We start from the raw sequence: 20,582 nt of genomic DNA, 5'->3' as shown, positions 1-20,582 counted from the left end.
TTCCCCCTTCACTCTTACTCATTGTGAGCCTGCTCCCTGAAAGTATTGGTGTTTGGGTGTCCCAACCCTAAGTACTGATTATAAAAGCATTTCAGTTTATCAATGCATTTATTCAACATTCACTTTGTCAGATTATTGAGCTGCTACCCAATGCTGAGAGTAGTGTCGTAAATGTGATAAATGTCGGAGTCTCGTTGCCCACTGTTCCATGAGGGGAATATTGTATGAATATGTCTTGTATTATTGTATGTCTTAAAATAGTAATGTAATATATAATTATCATCTGAGCAAGCGATACTGTGATCCTATCTTTCTAGTTCAGTTCAGTCACGCAGTCATGTCCGACTGTTTGCAACCCCATGGACTGCAGCACACCAGGCCTCCCTGTCCATCACTAACTCTCAGAATTTACTCAAACTCATGTCCATTGAGTCAGTGATGCCATCCAGCCATCTCATCCTCTGTCATCCCCTTCTCCTCTTACCGTCAATCTTTCCCAGCATCAGAGTCTTTTCAAATGAGTCAGCTCTTTGCATCAGGTGGCCAAAGTGTTGGAGTTTCTGCTTCAGCATCAGTCCTTCCAATGAATATTCAGGACTGATTTTCTTTGGGATGGACAGGTTAGATCTCCTTACAGTCCAAGGGACTCTCAAGAGTCTTCTCCAACACCACAGTTTGAAAGCATCAATTCTTCAGCGCTCAGCTTTCTTTATAGTCCACCTCTTACATCCATACACTACTACGGGGTATCTTTCTAGATTAAGTAAAAACAGAAATCCATAGCTCCATTCCATATGACGATCGATGTGATTAGCTCACTCAGCTTTTTTGGTGGTTGGTTTCTTTGAAATTTGAAGTCTTTCTTCATTTAGTTTGAATCAGTAGCCTAGAAGGAAATGATTTCAAACAGTTGATCATCCTAAAACTTGAAAGCCTGAAACACTTGTTAGAACATTCGTTTTGATTGCTGTTATTTATTGATTAATTCATAGCTTGAGGCAGTATGTGATCAGGGCATTTAAAGTTGCAGTCGTCTGTTTATAGTATTATTTGTCTTCTGTTCCCTTCACTGCCTGCTGCAGTCCATGGGGTCACAGAGTCAGACACAATTTAATGACTGAACAACAATTCCCTTCACACGTGGAAGAGAGGTTTGGGGGCTACCTTTTTTTGGCAAACTTTTATCGTTATTATTGCTTGGAGAAACAGGAAGTGTTCTACTCTTTTTTGAAGTGTGAGAGAAATGGCTGTCTTTTTTTTTTTTTAAATCTTTTGCTTTTGTTGAAATCATTTTATCTGGCCGGTAGCATCATAAAGAAACAGAGCTTTGGCAAACTCATCCTGCAAAGGTTTACTCAAATGTTTACATCTAGGTTGTTCTTATAATTTTCACAGTAGTAGCAGTAGCGTTAGTTGCTCAGTCGTGTCCAACTCTTTGCAACCCCACAGGCTGTAGCCCACCAGGCTCCTCTGTCCATGGGATTCTCCAGGCAAGAATACTGGAGTGGGTTGCCATTCCCTTCTCCAGGGAATCTTCCTGACCCAGGGATTGCATATGGGTCTCCTGCATTGCAGGCAGGTTGTTTACCATCTACAGGGAAGATTACTAAAAGAAAATGTTGCCTGTCATTAATAATATTTTGATGTGTTTATTTAAATGCTTCTGAGTAGTGGAGATTGGAAAAGAAGCAAGCATGCAATTAAAATAGACCTTTAAATTGCATACACTGATGCTAGACTTGACAGATGGAGATTGTGGATTAAAAAGAAGGTAAATGTAGTTCCTTGATTTTACACACTTTCATCAGCCTTTTTGGAGGCCAAATGGCAACGCACTTCAGTATTTTTGCCTGGAGAATCCCAGGGACAAAGGAGCCTAGTGGGCTACAGTCCATGGGGTCACAAAGAGTCGGACCTGACTGAGCGACTAACACATAACACACAGGTATCTCTGCCATGAGTGTTTCAGACATATGCGTCTTTTTGTAAATAATGTCTGTGTTCTGTAAGGTATTTTTTCCACAGGTTGTCAGGATTATGGTTATTTGGCAATATGGACGTTAGAGAGGACTGACTTTTCAATACACTAGTGTCTGTATTGTGAAAATGCAAGTGTGTACATACAATACCTTGTTTTCCTAATTTACACACTCAGCAAGGACAGAAAGATTCACACAATTATTTTGCAATATTTTTTAGCCACATTGCATCGAACAGTTTTTATATGGAATGAATGCTTGTTGGATGTTTCCCGAATGAAACGATGGAGACTTAACTTGTCAGGAGCTGAGCCTCTGTCTGGGGAGAAATCCCCTGGTCTTATGGAGTGGTCCTTCTCCATCATATGACACTTTTTCAGATGAAAAAAAATTGTAGGTTATTTTTAAAGAGTTCCATTGATTCATTTTGAGTAGTCTTGAGAAGAAGTTGGACTAAACATATTTATTAAATGGCTAAGCACCAACTTTTTTGGCTAGGAGCCACAGTCCTGAAAAGAATGAAGACAGCTTAGAGGATAAAGCATTGGACTTAAGGTTTAGCAAACAAATTAACCCTTTAGGGAGTTTATAAAGTATGTAAGGTGGACAACTGTTTACACTGTTTCATTTAAATTTTTAAATTATTTCATTACTGTTTGAAAATGGTATTCTTTTAGAATTGCTATATTGGTGAAAATCTATACATTTGTTTTAGAACATACTTGGGAGAGGTGAACACTAATAAACTTGGGACAAGCTTGTACAGGTCTTGGAAAAGCACTGATGAGCTTAACAGTTTTTTTATTAAGGAACCAAGAATGAATCTTTTATATTCAATATTAAAGAATATAAAATCTAGAATATTCTCAGAAGAAATAGCTTGCCCCTTGAAGTCTGCATGGAACAAGAAAAAGACTGTTGTTATCAAATCCTATAGCAGCTTCCCCCCCCCCAGTTTTATTGAGATATAATTGACATATATAACACTGTGTAAGTTTAGGGTATACAGTGTGAGATTGGATACATATGTGTATGGGAAAATGTTTACCACACTAACCTAGTTCTTTTTAAAGATCAGTGTCAGCACCGAGATTTCCAGGCGAAATTGCTGAAAGAGGATCTTGGGTTTTGATGCCAGAGAGCTGACTCTGTTGGTATAGGGGCCAGTCGTGGGCCTGCATTTCTGATAACCTGCAAGGTGACGCTCCTGTTGCTGGTCACTGATCACGCATTGAGAGCAGTCCTATGACAGATTGACACTTGATACCACCAGCGGTTGGTTTTCGTATGTGCAGTTTTGAATATATGAAAGCTCTGAGATAATCATGAGCTTATGGGAGCCATGAGCATACCAACATTTAGATAATGGGCACTTAACCGGACATAATGAATATTTAATAATGGATAAGTTAATAATTAACTTGTATTAAAATATATTTTGAGAATCATATATGCATTTATATGAAAGTATCATTTTGATTTTGATCATGAGGCCTGACTGTTACCTCTTCTTCATTTTGATATATAGATAATGTATATTTTATGTGTTATATAAGTAGTACTACATATATATAGCAAAGTGCATTTATATGTATATATACCTTGTTTATTCCATAATATTATTATTTCTTATTAAAATTGTTGCTGAACAATGGATCCTGGCTATTATCTTTGATTTATTAAATCATGTGTATAAATCATATTTAAGAGTTCAGTTCAGTTCAGTCGCTCAGTTGTGTCTGACTCTCTGCAACCCCATGGACTGCAGCACGCCAAGCCTCCCTGTTCATCACCAACTCCCAGAGTTTACTCATGTCCGTCGAGTCAGTGATGCCACCCAGCCATCTCATCCTCTGTCATCCCCTTCTCCTCCTGCCTCCAATCTTTCCCAGCATCAGGGTCTTTTGCAAGGAATCCCATCGGCTTCCCAGGATGCATATTTGAGATGGGGTGAGGTTTAGCTGGATCTCCAGAGTCACTCAGAAACGCTGGCCCTGAAAAATCTGGGGCGGGCACAGTGGGGACCTTTCCTTAGGGGCCTTGTTTGTCCCTTGTATCCACTGACTAGTTCTTCACCGTTCTCTCTCCCAGTGCCTGGAGCCCTGCAAGGTGTCCTGGGACCTGCGAAAGCAGCAGTGCCAGAGCTTCTGCGAGGTAAGGGGTGTGCATGCGGCCACAGGCCGAGCTGTGGACCAAGGAGTCCTGGGCATCCAGGGAGGGCATCGTGTCCTTCTGGGGCTGGGAGGCTCAGTTTACTTCTGGGGTGTGTGTGTGTGTGTGTGTGTGTGTGTGTGTGTGTGTAAATTCACAGTCAACAAATTGTTGAGACTTCTAAAAACCCAGGTGGCACTATTAGTCAAGAACCTCTCCTACCAACGCAAAAGACTTAAGATACTGGGGTTCGATCCCTGGGTTGGGAAGATCCCCTGGAGAAGGGAACGGCAACCCACTCCAGTAATCTTAAGCTGGAAAATCCCATGGACAGAGGAGCCTGGTGGGTTACAGTCCATGGTGTCACGGAGCATTGGACACGACTGAAGTGACTTTCCATGCGCTTAAAGCCTTGCCACTCACTGCTACCATTATTAATTAGGCAGGAAAATAATTTTGTTTTTTACTATAAATTTAAAAAAAAATGGCCTCACATGATGACTCTTCTCTGGGTGGCTCTTGGCATGAGGTTGGAATGCTCGTGCCTTTTGGAAGGAGCCTCGCGTTTTATGGGTTTCCCTGGTGGCTCAGCTGGTAAAGGATCCTCCTGCAATGCGGGAGACCTGGGTTTGATCCCTGGGTGACCAAGATCCCCTGGAGAAGGGAAAGGCTACCCCATCTGGTATTCTGGCCTAGAGAATTCCATGGACACTCCATGAGGTTGCAAAGTGTTGGACACAACTGAGTGACTTTCAGTTCACTTCACTTCACCCATGTTTTATGAGTGATGGGGTTCTCAGATCATTTGATCTTCCTCTGGGCTGGCCACACCCCCGGGCTGAGACTGGCCCACGTTTTCCTGCAGAAGGCACCTTCCTTTCCCTTTGCTCTCAGTTAGATAACAGAGCACTCCTGTCCTGGGCACCTGCTGTCTAGAGTCACTGCTTGTGCCAAAGAAAGAAGGTGCTGCTTTGTGGCACTCTATCCTCCAGGGCAGGGAGAAGACTTCAGAGTGCCTTGGACTGCAAGGAGATCCAACCAGTCCATCCCAAAGGAAGTTAGCCCTGAAGATTGATTGGAAGGAGTGCTGCTGAAGCTCTAGTACTTTGGCCACCTGATGCAAAGAGCTGACTCATTTGAAAAGACCCAGACGCTGGGAAAGATTGAAGGCGGGAGCAGAAGGGGACGACAGAGGATGAGATGGCTGGATGGCATCACCGACTCAATGGACATGAGTTTGAGTAAACTCCAGGAGATGGTGAAGGACAGGGAAGCCTGGCGTGCTGCAGTCCACACGCCTGGCGTGCTGCAGTCCATGGGGTTCTAAAGAGTCAGTCGTGAGTTAGCAACTGAACAAGAACAATTCTCCAGGGCAGACCAGGGGCCCTGCTGTGAAGCAGACAGTCTGACCACACAGTGCCACTCAGTGTAGGGGGAGTCAGAAAGCCCACTGGGGCCTCGAGGACGTGAGTTGGGCCCACATGGGAACCAGAGCACCACCGTGGAGGGGTAGGGAGGGAAGCAGAGATGTGCCTGAGTGGTCTCAGAGGGAGACCCTGCTGCAGGTCTGCTCCAGGTGGAACCAGGGCCGATCAGAACTTCCGAGCTGTTCCAGATGATCACAGCGGTCTGCTCCTCCCCCAAGCCCTCCCCCCACCTTGTGAGTACGGTCCTGTTGCCTGAGTTTAACCTCAGAGGGCACGCAGACTCTGTCCTGAAGACATGCCTGTGGACCTGGCATCGTAACAGCCCCTGCAGTTTTAAGGTCCATGAGATACATTCACGTTCCCAGTACCATCTGACGTTCTGATGGACGTGAAGGTCATCAGAGTTGTGCGTGAACTGTGCAAGAGTGGAGGCTGGCAATTTTCAAGCCTTTGGGCTCACCCACTGCAGACACCCAGAAAGTGAATGTGAAAGTCGCTCAGTCGTGTCTGACTCTTTGCAACCCCATGGACTATACAGTCCACGGGATTCTCCAGGCCAGAAGACTGGAGTGGGTAGCCTTTCCCTTCTGCAGGGGATCTTCCCAACCGGGGGATTGAACCCAGGTCTCCTGCATTGGCAGGTGGATTCTTTACCACCTGAGAAGCCCTCAGTAGAATATGTGTTTATATTGCATGCCCCTTGTCTCATAACAGATCACCCTCAAACTTAACTGGCTGAGTCTGCACCCAAATCTTGTTTTGTTCACTTGCTGGGTTTTTTTTTCTTTAATATATATATTTTATTGAAGTATACTTGACTTACAGTGTTTCCGGTTCCCAAATGATTCAGTTATACTTAAACACGTGCGTCATTTTTCATATTATTTTCCATCATAGGTTATTACAAGATACTGACTACAGTTCTCTGTGCTATAAACTTTTTCTGTTGCCTGTTGCGTATTTTCTTTTTAATTAGAACTCTAACATTCTGTTCATGAGCACCAGTATCTCATCCCACTGTTTCTTTGGGTCAGGAGCTTGGGTAGAGCTTAACTGCACTGTCTGCCCCACATCTGTCGTGATTGCAGTCAAGGTATTGCCTGGGGTCCCTTCTCATCTAGGGGCTCGACTGTGGGAGAAGTGTGCTCTAAACTCATCGCAGTCATTGGCAGGATCCATTTCCTTGCAGTGATGAGACCGTGGGCCTGTTGCATTGATGACGGGTGGCTGGGGTCCACTCTGAGCTCCTGGGAGGTGCCTGGTACCTCCCTGTGTGCCCCCCTTCAGCAACAGATCACAAAAGAGCTTTTCTCTTAAGACTGGCAGTAGCATCCTGATCTCCAGCCTGCTGACACAGAATTTTATCTAACACAACATAATCTCAGCAGTGACAGTGCTTAACCTCAGCCGTGTTGTGTTGATTAGAAGTGTACACACACACACACATACACACACACACACACACACACGGGAGGTGATGACATCAGACAGGTTGTGACTCAGTGAGGCTCACTCTGTGCCATGTCTAATTGAGAGTTGGCGGTCTGATCACTAAGTCATGTCCAACTCTTGTGATTCCATGGGCAGAGGAGCCTGGCGGGTTGCAGTCCACGAATACCAGAGTGGGTTGCCAGGTCCTTCTCCAGGGGATCTTCCCGACCCGGGGATCGAACCAGGCTCTCCTGCATTGCAGGTGGATTCTTTATGGACTGAGCCACCAGGGAAACGTGTGTCTAATACAGAAGCAGGTAAAAAGAGGAGATTCAGGTCTCGAGACGCAGCACAGAGCTCCCTGATCAGAAGTGGAGCAGTAAAGCATACCAATGCATGCGTGCAAAGACCAGGGGCGTGAGGCCGCCTCTGCATGCCCTACGTTCTGGAACGTGCACTCTGGTTTTATTTTGTGTTCGATTCTGCACCCAGACCACACATCCATAGGAACAAAAACGTGCCGCTGTCAATTCTAGAGAAACAAGATGTGCTGTTCGCTTGAGAAACGCATTATCTGTTAACATCCCTGAGTCCGGGGTAGTAGGTTTATGTCAGATCCCTGAAACAGGAAATACAACTGAAGGTCATTTGAAACCTTTCTCCGTGCAATTTCAGACATGCTGCAGTCCATGGGGTTGCTAAGAGTCGGACACGACTGAGCAACTTCACTTCCACCTTTCACTGGAGAAGGAAATGGCAACCCACTCCAGTGTTCTTGCCTAGAGAATCCCCCCTGGTGGGCTGCCGTCTCTGGGGTTGCACAGAGTCAGACACGACTGAAGTGACTTAGCAGCGGCAGGAGTGGGCTTCTGTGAATCTCGTTCTGTCTGAAATAACCGTGGGGGCTTCTGAACCACGTCTGGTTTATTAAAATGAGACTGGGAGCCTGCCCTCTACAATTAGTGTTGGGTCCCGCTAGGCGCAACTAAGCAAGCCCGTGAGGCGGCAAAGACCCAGCACAGCCAAAAATAAATATTTTTTTAAAAAATGGGATGTGTGTCCAAATTGTATGCTGTGGCAGAAAGGTTTGTTGAAACTTGAAAGGTGGGGAAAAGAGAGGCTACTTAACCTGAGGAACTTTGTAGAGAGCTCCCAGCCCAATGGTCCAAAAGCTCAAGCCTTAATATTCAACTGTAGTTGCTTTGATTGTTCTTATTCCTGTGGGTTGTTTTTTTGTTTTTGCTCCTGTTTTATTGTGCTAATAAATGTCTGACTTTTGCTTAAAGAGACTGAATCCTGGAAGGACTCATTCCTGGTTCAGTGTTTTCTTTTTTTTTTTTTTTAATTTTTTAATTTTTTTTTAAATTTTAAAATCTTTAATTCTTACATGCGTTCCCAAACATGAACCCCCCTCCCACAGTGTTTTCAAGGCTAGGCACTCATTGAGAAGACCTGTCCATCCTTCTGGTTATTACATTTTGTGTTGAGAAGGTATCCAGGTTCCATATTGTCAAGAACCTAAGCTTTCCCTTTCTAAGAGTCCGAACCCAGGACGACTCCAGATTTTAGGCTTCTATGGCAGAAACAACTAGATAGTTAGAGACACTTGATTTAATGTATTCACCTGTAGCTCTTCCGTCTATGCAGTCCAAGCTTTATCTTCAAAGGCGTGAGCTTGCAAACCACATCCTGAAGAGCAAAAACCAGTCTGTCCTTTGCTTTTGTAAATCAGGTTTTATTGGAACGTAGTCAGAACAGTTTTTTTTTTTTTTTTAATGTATACAACTGCTTTTGTGTTGCAAGAGCAGAGTTGGGTAGTTGTGACATGTCGTGTGGTCCATAAAGCTGAATCTTTATCAAAAATCTGACCGTTCCCAGAAAGTATGTCCCACTTTCTGAGCGAAGTCACTCAGTCCTGTCTGACTCTTTGCAACCCAGTGGACTGTAGCCGGCCACGCTCCTCCGTCCGTGGGATTTTCCAGGCAAGAGTCCTGGAGTGGGGCTGCCATTCACTTCTCCAGGGGATCTTCCCAACTCAGGGATCAGACCAGGGTCTCCCGCATTGTAGGCAGATGCTTTTACCGTCTTCTGAGCCAGCAGGGAAGAGGAACCACAAGGCATCATGATACCTGCATAACCCCCCTACCCAGTCAGACTGCATCCTGTCTTCATCTGTATCACCAGCACCCATGTCTAAACATAAACCATTGTTCTTGGTAAGTTTGGTCTTAGAACTATCCTGCATGGAAAAGATTTTCAGGGGCATCTTATTTGTTTGCTTTTTGGCTCTGCTAGGTCTTCATTGCTGGGCACCGGGGTTCACTAGCAGCAGCGAGGAGAAAATACTGTTTGTTGCAGTGTGGTGTAGGCTCATTGCGGTGGCTTCTCTTGTTGCAGAGCATGGGCTGGAGACGTGTGGGCTTTACTAGTTGCAGCATGCAGCCCCGGAGCTCAGGCTCAGGGAACGGAACCCATGACCCCTGCATTGGTAGGCGAAGTGATAACCATTGGACCACCAGGGAAGCCCCAGGGGCATATATATATAAAATAACATCCCTAGAACCGATTCATCACCTTCTCATGTATTGACCCTTTCAACTTCTCATTTGATTATGGATACTGTTCTGCTTTTGCTACCATTTCAGGCTACAGGCAAAGCTAGCAATCTTATTTTTTAAACAAAAAAAATGTTAAATGTATTAGGACAGGAATCTTTCAGGACTCTTTCTGTGGGTCTTAACGGATGATTTCTCATGTGTTATGAAATGTGTTTTTTTTTTCCCCCACAGTAGGAACATGGATAGATTGTACTGTGTTGCTTTAGTTTATTAGCTATTATTCCCTGCCTCTTGCTTTTACAAAATCCTAAGAACCATGATAAATTATGAAGGTTTGTCTTACTAGTCATAAAACGCATGTCTTCGTACGTTTAAATGTTCTTTCTTACGATTGATGGAATCTTAAATTATAAGAGAAAGCATCTTTTTTCCTTGCTAACAGTAGGTAAGATAATCATCTGCGTTAGAGCTGTTGTTGCCTTACTTTTGATGGTGCAGGATACGTCATAGTTTACACAGGGCCTTCTTGGTGATGATACACCTCCCACCTTTGCCTGTGATGTTTTTGACTTCCTAACATGCCCAGTCTAGCCGGATGTCAGCTGACAGTCAACACTGGCCATCTGAACTGTGCACCAGGGGTCTTGGAAAGCTGAGAGCTCACCTACATCACATGTGAGTCAGTGAGAGAAGCGTCCCTGGTTGGTATTGAACTTGACATTCGGTCTGCCTGGTGATCCGGTCCTGGTCAGGGTAAAAATAGGAACCAAAACGAGGCTGGCGCATTGCCACAGACAGCAACATTGATTTATTTCTTTGTGCTTTCTGATTTTCAAAATATTTTTTTCCATCTCACTCCATTTGATTTTCATGGCAATTCTCAGGACAAGTTACATCTGAATTTTGCTAGGTGAACTTTGTGGACAGTGAGGCTGACACGCAAGGAGAAAATGAGATGACATTGCTGAGAGGCAGAGAAATGAGATGTAAAATCAAGGGCGTTTGATTTCTGGTTACGTTTCTTTCCCGCCACCCTCTGTCCCCAGGCACCTCTGTCTAACCTGCTCCATGTCACAATGCCCAGAGTGGAAGACAAGAGTTTTCCGTCCCTCAGCAGAAAGTACAGAATGAGCCTCTTAGGTAAAGTCATTGTCCCAACCATTAGTGTGTTCAGAGACTTGCTCTCAAATGAGAAGGAAGCTTTGCGGGTGCAAAATCAGAGTTCATTCAAGGTCCTTCAAGGAATTAAAGGAAGAGCAAGGTTCCTCACTAACTTCAGGGTCTCCTTGGCCTTGGGATATTCCAGCATGACTGGAAAGAGACCCCCAAAAGTGTGGTGTTCATCAGACTCCAAAACTGTGGTGTTCATCACACCCCACTTCTTGCCAGCAGACCTTGTCTTTCTTCCGCTCCCCCACAACCCTGTTTTGTTGTCTTCTGATCTGGGGTGTTAAGTAAATGTGCATCACTTGAGGAATTCAGACAGAGCCCTCACCTGTCTGGGTGTGTTTCTGTAAGAGTTAAAGGTACTGAAAGAAATGGATGAGAGCTAAACAGATAAAATTATATAATCTGGCCCAGGTGTGTGCATGAGACAGCGGATCAGCCCATAGAATTTGCTGCACGTTAGCAGTCTTTGGCTTCAGTGTATCAGAACAGTAGCTGACCTGACTAGAACATCCCTGTGAAGGGTCATGTGCAGGTGGGGTTTGGTGCTGATGCTTTTGAACTGTGGTGTTGGAGAAGACTCTTGAGAGTCCCTTGGACAGCAGGGAGATCCAACCAGTCCATCCGAAAGGAAATCAGTCCTGAATGTTCATTGGAAGGACTGATGCTGAAGCTGAAACTCCAATCCTTTGGCCACCTGATGCGAAGAGCTGACTCACTGGAAAAGACCCTGATGCTGGGAAAGATTGAGGGCAGGAGGAGAAGGGGACGACAGAGGATAAGATGGTTTGATGGCATCACTGACTCAATGGACATGGGTTTGGGTGGACTCTGGGAGTTAGTGATGGACAGGGAGGCCTGGCATGCTGCGGTTCATGGGGTTGCAAAGAGTCAGACACGACTGAGTGAATGAACTGAACTGATATACTGAAAGTTTGTACATACTGTGTCTGAGACGCAAACCGTACTTCCACTTGAGACGCATTATAGGCACACCACCAATCCATGAGTCTGCAGTTGAGGGGAGAGATCAGGCTGGAAATGCAGACATCATGGTGGATAGACGGTATTTAAAATCATGAAGCTGGATGAAGTGGTAGAAAGACAGGAGCTTCCTGGATTATGCCCTGAATCACAGTAGTATAAGGATGGGAGCCTAGGAAAACCAGCAAGTGGAGTAAGTTCAGTTCAGTTGCTCAGTCGTGTCCGACTCTTTGCGACCATATGGACCGCAGCACGCCAGGCTTCCCTGTCCGTCATCAACTCCCAGAGCTTACTCAAACTCGTGTCCATCACGTTGGTGATGCCATCCAACCATCTCATCCTCTGTCCTCCCCTTCTCCTGCCTTCAATCTTTCCCAGCATGAGGGTCTTTTCCCATGAGTTGGTTCTTCACATCAGGTGGCCAAAGTATTGGAGCTTCAGCACGAGTCTTCCCAATGAATATTCAGCACTGATTTCCTTTAGAATAAGTTAGTTGGTTGGATCTCCTTGCAGTCCAAGAGGCTTCTCTAACACCACAGTGGACTAAGGGAAGCTGTTAAGATGGGAGAAGGTTGAGCTTCCCCTGGTAGTCCAGTGGCTGCGACTCTGTGCTCCCAGAGGAGAAAGTCCAAGGTGGAGGTCTAAAGGACACACGGCAACAGTTTTTCAAGAAAACTATCAGTCATTCAGTCATGTCCAGAATCCCAGGGCCAGAGGAGCCTGGCGGGCTGTCGTCAATGAGGTCGCTCAGAGTCAGACACAACTGACGTGACTTAGCAGCAACGGCAGCAGCATGTCCAACTCTTTGCAACCCCATGGTCTGTGCGTGGAATTCTCTAGGCACGTGGAATACTGGTGTGGGTAGCCTTTCCCTTCTTCAGAAGATCTTTGCGACCCAGGGATAAAACTGGGTCTCCTGCATTGCAGATTGTTTTCCCATCTGAGCTACCAGGGAAATCCCCTGAAGGAAGCAGTAATGGACTGTGTCTGCAAAACGGGGGAGGTCTGAAAATTGATCACTGGGTGCTGTGATGCACAGGACATGGGCACCCTTCATAAGAGCAGAGTTAGAAGGTGGCTGCAGAGAAAGCTTGCTGGATGTGCTCCAGAGGGGTGGGCGGGCGACTTGCAGAGAGGAGGGGGGCTATAAGAACATTTCATGGACGTGAGTTTGGGTAAACTGTGGGAGTTGGTGATGGATCAGGAGGCCTGGCGTGCTGCGGTCCATGGGGTCGCAGAAAGTTGGACACAACTGAGCGACTGAACTGAACTGGACTGAAGGCACGTGGGCCCAGCTTCCAGGCATGGGTGGGTGTAAAGGGGGATGCGTGGAAGTGTTCTTTTGTTGGTGTAAGGGAGTGGTTTGCTGACAGCAGTGGTGGCTAGGAGGACCTGCACATTTTCTGAAAGTATTAGCTCCTATTACTACAAGGAATAAGGTTTTATTTTTACAAATGCTGGACGTTTACCTTTTATATTTTTATAGTAAAGAAACGTGTGGGCGAGAGATTCTGGGTCGTGATCTTTGGGTAAGGTGCAGATTTGGTCCAAGTTTTCAACTTGGGGTGGAAGTCATGGAACTGAAACGGTTCACGGAATGGAGAAGAATTTTATAATCGCTATGAGATTTCCTTTACCATTGCTTTATAAAAGAAGCTGTCCTCATTAGAACCAGTTTCACAGTCCTGCAAAATGAGGATATCAAGAATAGTGAATGATGTTTTGTTGTCATTGGGTGAATTATTCACTGGGTGGAACATGTCCTCCATGGAATATAGTCTTTTTTATTTTTTATTTTTTATTTTTCTCCCCGAGCAGTGAGGCTCAATTTTCAGTGAATTTTTATGTGGCACTGGGGAGTATAGAATTATACGAGACTCTGTTGAGGAGAACTGATGAGGTTTGAAAATTTGGAACAGACTGAGACTGGAGGCTATTTGGAATGATTTAAAGACTTACCTGTCTGAGAAGAAGGACTAGGCAGGTAGCCACATGAGGAGTGGAATGTCTTGGAAATTGCTAAAGCTAATTTAAGTAAATGATAAAACATACATCAAAGCACTTAAACAGTGACAGGACATAACAGAGAAGGGGTAAATAGTAGGTGTTTTTATGATGAAGGCGAAGTACAAGGTCATCGCTTTGAAGATTCCTTGATAAAGTCCCACTGAACAGTAGAGACGTGAAAGTGTCCACTGTTTAATCACATCCGACTCGTTTGCAACCCCATGGACGGTAGCCCGCCAGCCTCTTCTGCCCATGGGATTCTCCAGGGAAGAATACTGCAGTGGGTTGCCATGCCCTTCTCCAGGGGATCTTCTCAACCCAGGGACTGAACCCCCTGTCTCCCAGATTGCAAACAGATTCTTTACCATCGGACCCTCCAGGGATCACTAGTCAGTATGCACACACAGAAGGAAATGCACAGCAAACGCACACAAGTCTGTTCCTAAGTTTTAACTTCCTTCCCAAGACTGTCTGGGTGGGAAAGACGAGAAACAAGGGGCTGTGGTCAGGGGCTTTCATTCTGGGGAGACGGTTCCTGTGTGTTCTCACCTTGGAAAGGCTTGAATACATGCCAAGGGGAGACGAACAGGAGTGTGCAGTGGGAGATGCGCTGGGGAAAAGCCCAGATTTCTGGAGTCAGAGGTGAGGGCTTTGAATCACGTTTCAGTTGCAGAGATGAGAGAGAGACGGCTTCTCCATACAGCTTCCAGGGACCAGACTTGGTCCTGCTGCACATACATCACCTGGAGTTTTTTGTTTTTTTGTTTGTTTTTTGCTAAAGTGCAGATCCTGACCCAGCAGGTGTGGGCCATGGGCATCAGGGTCCGTGTGTCCCAGTGAGGCTGGTCAGGGACAAGCAAATGTGTGTGCGGATGCTCCTCACAGATCCTGGGGTTCCGTGTAAGCGCTCACTTTGTGTCACCTGCCGACTTGATGAAGTCTTGCCATTATCCTCTCTGGTATTCCATAGAAAGTATGCAATGACTCATAAAGGTGTTTTAAGGTGGCAGGGGGAACCCTCACTCTTTTCATCATTTAAAATGCAGAGTTACAATTGTTGCCTTGTCTCTGCCCCCAAATGAAAGGTATTTGAATGGGGTATGGAATTCCAGTGAAATATTAATAATTTCTTTAAAAAAATTTAGTGATTTAAAAATAGCTCTTCATTTCCTTTTGTCTTGGATATTTTCTGAAAATTTTCTGACTTGCTTTTTTTTTAAGCTGTATATAAATTATCTTTTTATTTTTCTGCCTTTTTTTTTTAAACTTGAAGTGATGTATTTGTTCTTACAGTTTTCCTTCTTTTTTTTTTTTTTCTTTCTTTCGCCTGTGCTGGGTCTTCATTTCGGAGCACTGGCTATGTAGCTGAGGCATGCGACCTGTCTAGCTGTGCACAGGGCTAGTTGTCTCAAGGCATGTAGGATCTTAGGTCCCCAACCAGGGATCGAACCTGCGTCCCCTGCATTGCGAGACAGATTCTTAACCACCAGACCACCAAGGAAGCCCTCTCACTGTATGCTTTTCACTTCTTTTTTTTTTCTGTACCTGATTGTAATATGGTTATGGTATACCTTGATGGGGTAGACTTTATATGTCTTCTGTTTGAGGTGAGTAAGATTCTTCTAATTGTAGGCTTATAATTTTCATCAAGTTTTTTTTTTTAACACCCTCCATGTACTGTCTTCTGGCGACCTGATTATAAATATGATAGATTTATATGGTCTTCTCATCAGAGACTCTCTGATCTTGTTTTTTTTGTTGTTGGTGGTGGTGTTCATTTCCCCACCTACACCCACTCTCTGCTTCATTTTGATAATTTTCATTGTTGTGACTTCAAGTTCCCATCAGGGAATCTTTTCTTCTGCAACGTCTGACACTTTTAAAATCCTGTCTGGTATATTTTTTGTGTTTCCATCTTTGCTTCTGCAAGCCTCATGCAGGTCCTTCTCTCATCTTCTGTTTCTCTTTTCTCTGTGTCCATGTTTTCTTGTATATTCCTAAGGTATACGGAGCATATTTATAATATCCTCTCATGTCTTTTTCTTCTCATGTCTTTTTCTGCCAATGACATCACCTTTAGACTTTCTAGTTCCATTTTGCTTGCATGTCATAGTTTCCTGCTTCTTTGCACACCAGCTGATCTTTTGACTAGATGTCACTTTTGCGTGTTCTCAATTCTGCTGTATTTCTGTGAAAAGCATTAGACTCTTCTGGCATGGAGAGAGTTGCTTGACATCAGTTTCTCCTGCAGAGACTTGCTTTTAAACGTTCTTAGTGCCGAGTCAGAGCAGCCTTTAGTCCAGGGCTCATGTGTCCCCGTTACTAAGGTGATTAGAGAAGGAAATGGCACTGAACTCCAGAATGCATGCCTGGAGAATCCCATGGACAGAGGAGCCTGGCAGGCTACAGGCCATGAGGTTGCAGAGTCAGACATGAATGAGCCACTGAGCAGTACAGTGATACTTCTCTTGGGACTCTGTCCGATGTCGTGTGTATTCTGTTTCCTCTCTGCTCTGACGGCTGGAATGGGAGGTGCTAGGCTTCTTGGATGGAGAAGACACTGGCACCCCAATCCAGTACTCTGGCCTGGAAAATCCCATGGACGGGGGAGTCTGGTAGGCTGCAGTCCATGGGGTCGCTAAGAGTCACACAGGACTGAGCGACTTCACTTTCCCTTTTCCCTTTCATGCATTGGAGAAGGAAATGGCAACCCACTCCAGTGTTCTTGCCTGGAGAATCCCAGGGACAGGGGAGCCTGGTGGGCTGCCGTCTATGGGGTCACACAGAGTTGCACACGACTGAAGCAACTTAGCAGCAGCAGCAGCAGCAGGCTCCTTGGAAGTCTAGGTGTGCTTTGCCCTTGTGCTTTCTCTTCTGGTGCTTTCTGCAGTTCTTGTGAGCTTTCACCACGTGCACATTCAAAAAGCAGTATTCAGCCCAACCCCGGGGGGTCCCTCACACCTATCTGGGTTTCTTTGTTCAGTTCCATCCTTCCTGATTTTTTGCTCACAGGACCTACACATTTCAGCCTCCTCAAACTCTTTTGGCTAGGCTGAGCCTTCATTGATTTGCGCAGACTTTGCTCTACTTCCAACAAAGGTCCGTCTTGTCAAGGCTATGGTTTTTCCAGTGGTCATGTATGGATGTGAGAGTTGGACTGTGAAGAAAGCTGAGTGCCAAAGAATTGATGCTTTTGAACTGCGATGGTGGAGAAGATGCTTGAGAGTCCCTTGGACTGCCAGGAGATCCAACCAGACCATCCAAAAGCAAATCAGTCCTGTGTCCATTGGAAGGACTGATGCTGAGGCTGAAACTCCAATACTTTGGCCACCTGATGCGAAGAACTGACTCATTGGAAAAGACCCTGATGGCTGGGAAAGAGTGACTGAGCTGAACTGAACTGCTCTACCTGCAGCCAGTGGGAGCTACTCTCTATTTGTGATGCACACCATCTCTCATTGTGGTGGCTTCTCTCGTGGCCGAGCACGGGCGCCAGGCACACGTTTCTTCAGTAACTGCAACACTCAGGCTTGAGAGTTGCAGCTCAGGAGCTCTGGAGCACGGGCTCAATTAGCTGTGGCTCTTGGGGCTTAGTTGCTCTGCAGCATCAGGGAATCTTCCCAGACTGGGAATCGAACCTGTGTCTCCGCCGTTGGCAGGTGGTGATTTTTATCCACTGCGCCACCAGGGAAGTCCCAGCCTCCTCAAACTTTGATCTCTTTCTCCTCAACTCAGAAGCACCTGTCAACATCTTTCCGGGCCCCATGGACTCGAGCCTGCCTCCAGGCGTGCATTTTCAGTCATCTCTGGGGTCACCGCATGTGTGTGAGCTCTCAGGGAACACAGCCCTGGGCAACCTGGGGACCATTATCTGAACGGCTTCGGTAAAGTGTAAGGGTCGGTCACTTTTATCAGAGTAGTAGTAGGAAAGTGGCGTTCTTAAAATACGTGTTTCTGATTTTCTCCTAACTTGATAGCATTCACGGCCATGGTCTAGTTTGCCTGGGAAGTAATTTAATGTTCGTCACATTTAATCCATTAGGATATATAACTGGGTTTCTAAGCAACTCATAATTGCATTTCCGAGCCCAGGTTAGAAATGTTTGAATTGAGAATTCTTTTTCCGATTTCACGAATACTTAGTCACTAGATGCCTTCTTTGAAAGATGCAGCTGGCAGTTTGGGTTGTTTTGTCTAAACAGGTTAATGTATTTATTTGTAATAGAAATTGTATATGATCATTGGAAATTGTATATGAGCAAACATTGGTAAAACAAACTGCACGAGAGAGTGAAACTTAACCTTCATTCCAAATTCTCAAATCTAGACAATGTATTAAAAATCAAAAACATCACTTTGCTGGCAAGGTCCATTCTAGTCAAAGCTGTGGTTTTTCCAGTAGTCGTGGATGGATGTGAGAGTTGGACTGTAAAGAAAACTGAGTGCCTAAGAGTTGATTCTTTTCAACTGTGGTGTTGGAGAAGACTTTTTAGAGTCCCTTGGACAGCAAGGAGATCCAACCAGTTCATCGTAAAGGAAATCAAGCCTGAATACTCATTGGAAGGACAGATGCTGAAACGGAAGCTTCAATACTTTGGCCACCTGATGGGAAGAGCCAACTTATTTGAAAAGGCCCTGATGCTGGGAAAGATTGAGGGCAGGAGAAGAAGGGGGCGACAGAGGATGAGATGGTTGGATGGCATCACTGATACAACGGACATGAGTTTGAGCAAACTCCGGGAGTTGGTGACAAACAGGGAATTCTGGCACCCTGCAGTCAGTGGGGTCACAAAGAGTCAGACACGACTGGGCGACTCAACAACGACTACCATCCAGAAATAGCCATGATTACCTGCACAGAGGTGTCAACCATAGCAAAACTGCCTTTAGAAATTCCTGCTTAAAAGGTTGACCCTTGGCAGGCTTCTGGAAACTTAAGAATTGGAGGGAGGGCTTCCCACCCACCCCTCACTGATAAGAAGGGCTCGCCCTTCCTAAACTGTTGGCCCCTGTTCCCTTGTGCGAGTCTGCATTCTGGTCCACGCTGGGCAGAAGGAACCTCAGTGACCAGCTTCCCAGAAGAACTCTGGGCCTCAGGCCTGCCCCCAGGTCTTCTCTGGATGACAGCATTCCACATGTGCTGTCAGAACTCGCGGCTGGACGGGTTGAGTACGTCCTGTGTGGCTCTAACGCGAGACCCGCCACCTTGTTTCAATCTGGACTTCTCCCCACAGGCCCGTCGCTTCTGCCTGTTTTGCTCTGGATCTTCCTGCTGCAGTCCATCCATCACAGCCCTGAGTACAGGGGTCCTAACATTAAGTTCAAGGTTTCTTGCCCCATTCCTTCTAAGCCACCAAAGTGTTAAAGACATACTCTATTATTTTTAGTTTTATTTATTATATCATGTCCTCTTTTAAAAAAAAAACAGTCATTCACACTTTTTTCCATTCTCAGTTCAGTTCAGTTGCTTAGTCATGTCTTTGCGACCCCGTGGACTGCAGCACGCCAGGCCTGCCTGTCCATCACCAACTCCCGGAGTTTGCTCAAACTCATGTCCGTCAAGTCGGTGATGCCATCCAGCCATCTCATCCTCTGTCGTCCCCTTCTTTTCCTGCCTTCAGTGTTTCCATTTTGGTTTCCCATATATGTGGATGAGAACATGATTAGTAATTCTTTTATGCTAATTTCTGTATTTCTGGCTTTCTAAATTTGATCCTGTCTGGGTGTCTTTTAAAAGACACCGTTTTCTTTGAGATGATTCATGACAGATTCTGCCTTCTGTTATACCTGAAGTCCAAATTGATTTGCACAAACTCGTTTTCTCACATAATATATATGCGCATACAAGCCACTTCTGTTGTGTCCGATTCTTTGCGGCCCCATGGACTATAGCCCACCAGGCTCCTCTGTCCATGGAATTCTCCAGGTAAGAATACTGGAGTGGGTTGCCAGGCCCTCCTGCAGGGGATCTTCCCGACCCAGGGATCGAACCTGTGTCTCTTCAGTTTCCTACATTGGCAGGTGGGTATTTGCCACTAGCAGCACCTGGGAAGCGCTACATATACACATGTATGTATATGCTTTATTTGGGGGAGGGGGTGCTGTGCTAGCCAGCCTACTCTTTATCTCTGTTAATTGTGGAACAGCTGAATTTTACCATGGCATAGTTTGGCAAGAAAGACTCATGAGTGTTATATCCTCTGAGTCTTTATGTCTTTGAGAATATTTCTGTCACATGTATATTTAAATAACAGTTGAGTTCATTTTATTTTTTATATTCTTTAGTATTTATATATATTTGATATTATATGATATGTATAATATTTTATATTATATACTATTATACTTTACTATTATATAGTTATATCTCTCTATATATTTAGTATTATATATTTTTCTACTGGCTTCACACATTAAATTTGATAGAGAGAAATTAACCCAAGAGAAAGCTTATTTTCCCCATCATAATCAACTTGCCTTTTCTACCTACATGCCTGAAAATTTTTATTTTTATTCTTGAAGTTCAGTAGTGCAAGCTGTATCTCAGTGTTGCTCATTCTTGTCAGGATTCCTGGACTATAACTGCCGTTTTGATTTCCATATGTATGATTTATGTGTGTGTGTGTGTTCAGTTATATCCAACTCTTTTATGACCCCATGGACTGTAGCCCTCCAGGCTCCTCCCTCCATGGGATTTCCCAGACAAGAACACTGGAGTGGGTTGCCATTTCTCTCTCTAGGAGATCTTCCCGACCCAGGGATCGAACCCAGGTTTCCTGCATTGGAAGGTTGATTCTTTACCACTAGTGCCGCCTGGAAAGCCCCATGTATGATCTACATGCATCTGTGTGTGTGTGTGTGTCTGTATATAGACACAC

The 20,582-nt window shown here is 45.0% G+C and overlaps 1 protein-coding gene across 2 annotated transcripts in view; it reads left to right on the top strand.

Annotated features, from left to right (window-relative positions):
• LOC101118853 (anosmin-1) overlaps window positions 1-20,582 on the top strand; it is a 219,935-nt gene that overhangs the window by 123,422 nt on the left and 75,931 nt on the right. For both annotated transcript variants that reach the window (XM_060408636.1, XM_060408635.1), the window contains exon 3: window positions 4,071-4,133. In XM_060408636.1, coding sequence (XP_060264619.1) covers window positions 4,071-4,133 — 63 coding nt within the window. The remainder of the gene's footprint in view (window positions 1-4,070; window positions 4,134-20,582) is intronic.

The sequence above is a fragment of the Ovis aries genome, chromosome Y (assembly GCF_016772045.2).
Source record: "Ovis aries strain OAR_USU_Benz2616 breed Rambouillet chromosome Y, ARS-UI_Ramb_v3.0, whole genome shotgun sequence".
Classification (NCBI taxonomy): Eukaryota; Metazoa; Chordata; class Mammalia; order Artiodactyla; family Bovidae; genus Ovis; species Ovis aries.
This window is presented reverse-complemented; position numbering and strand designations above follow the sequence as displayed.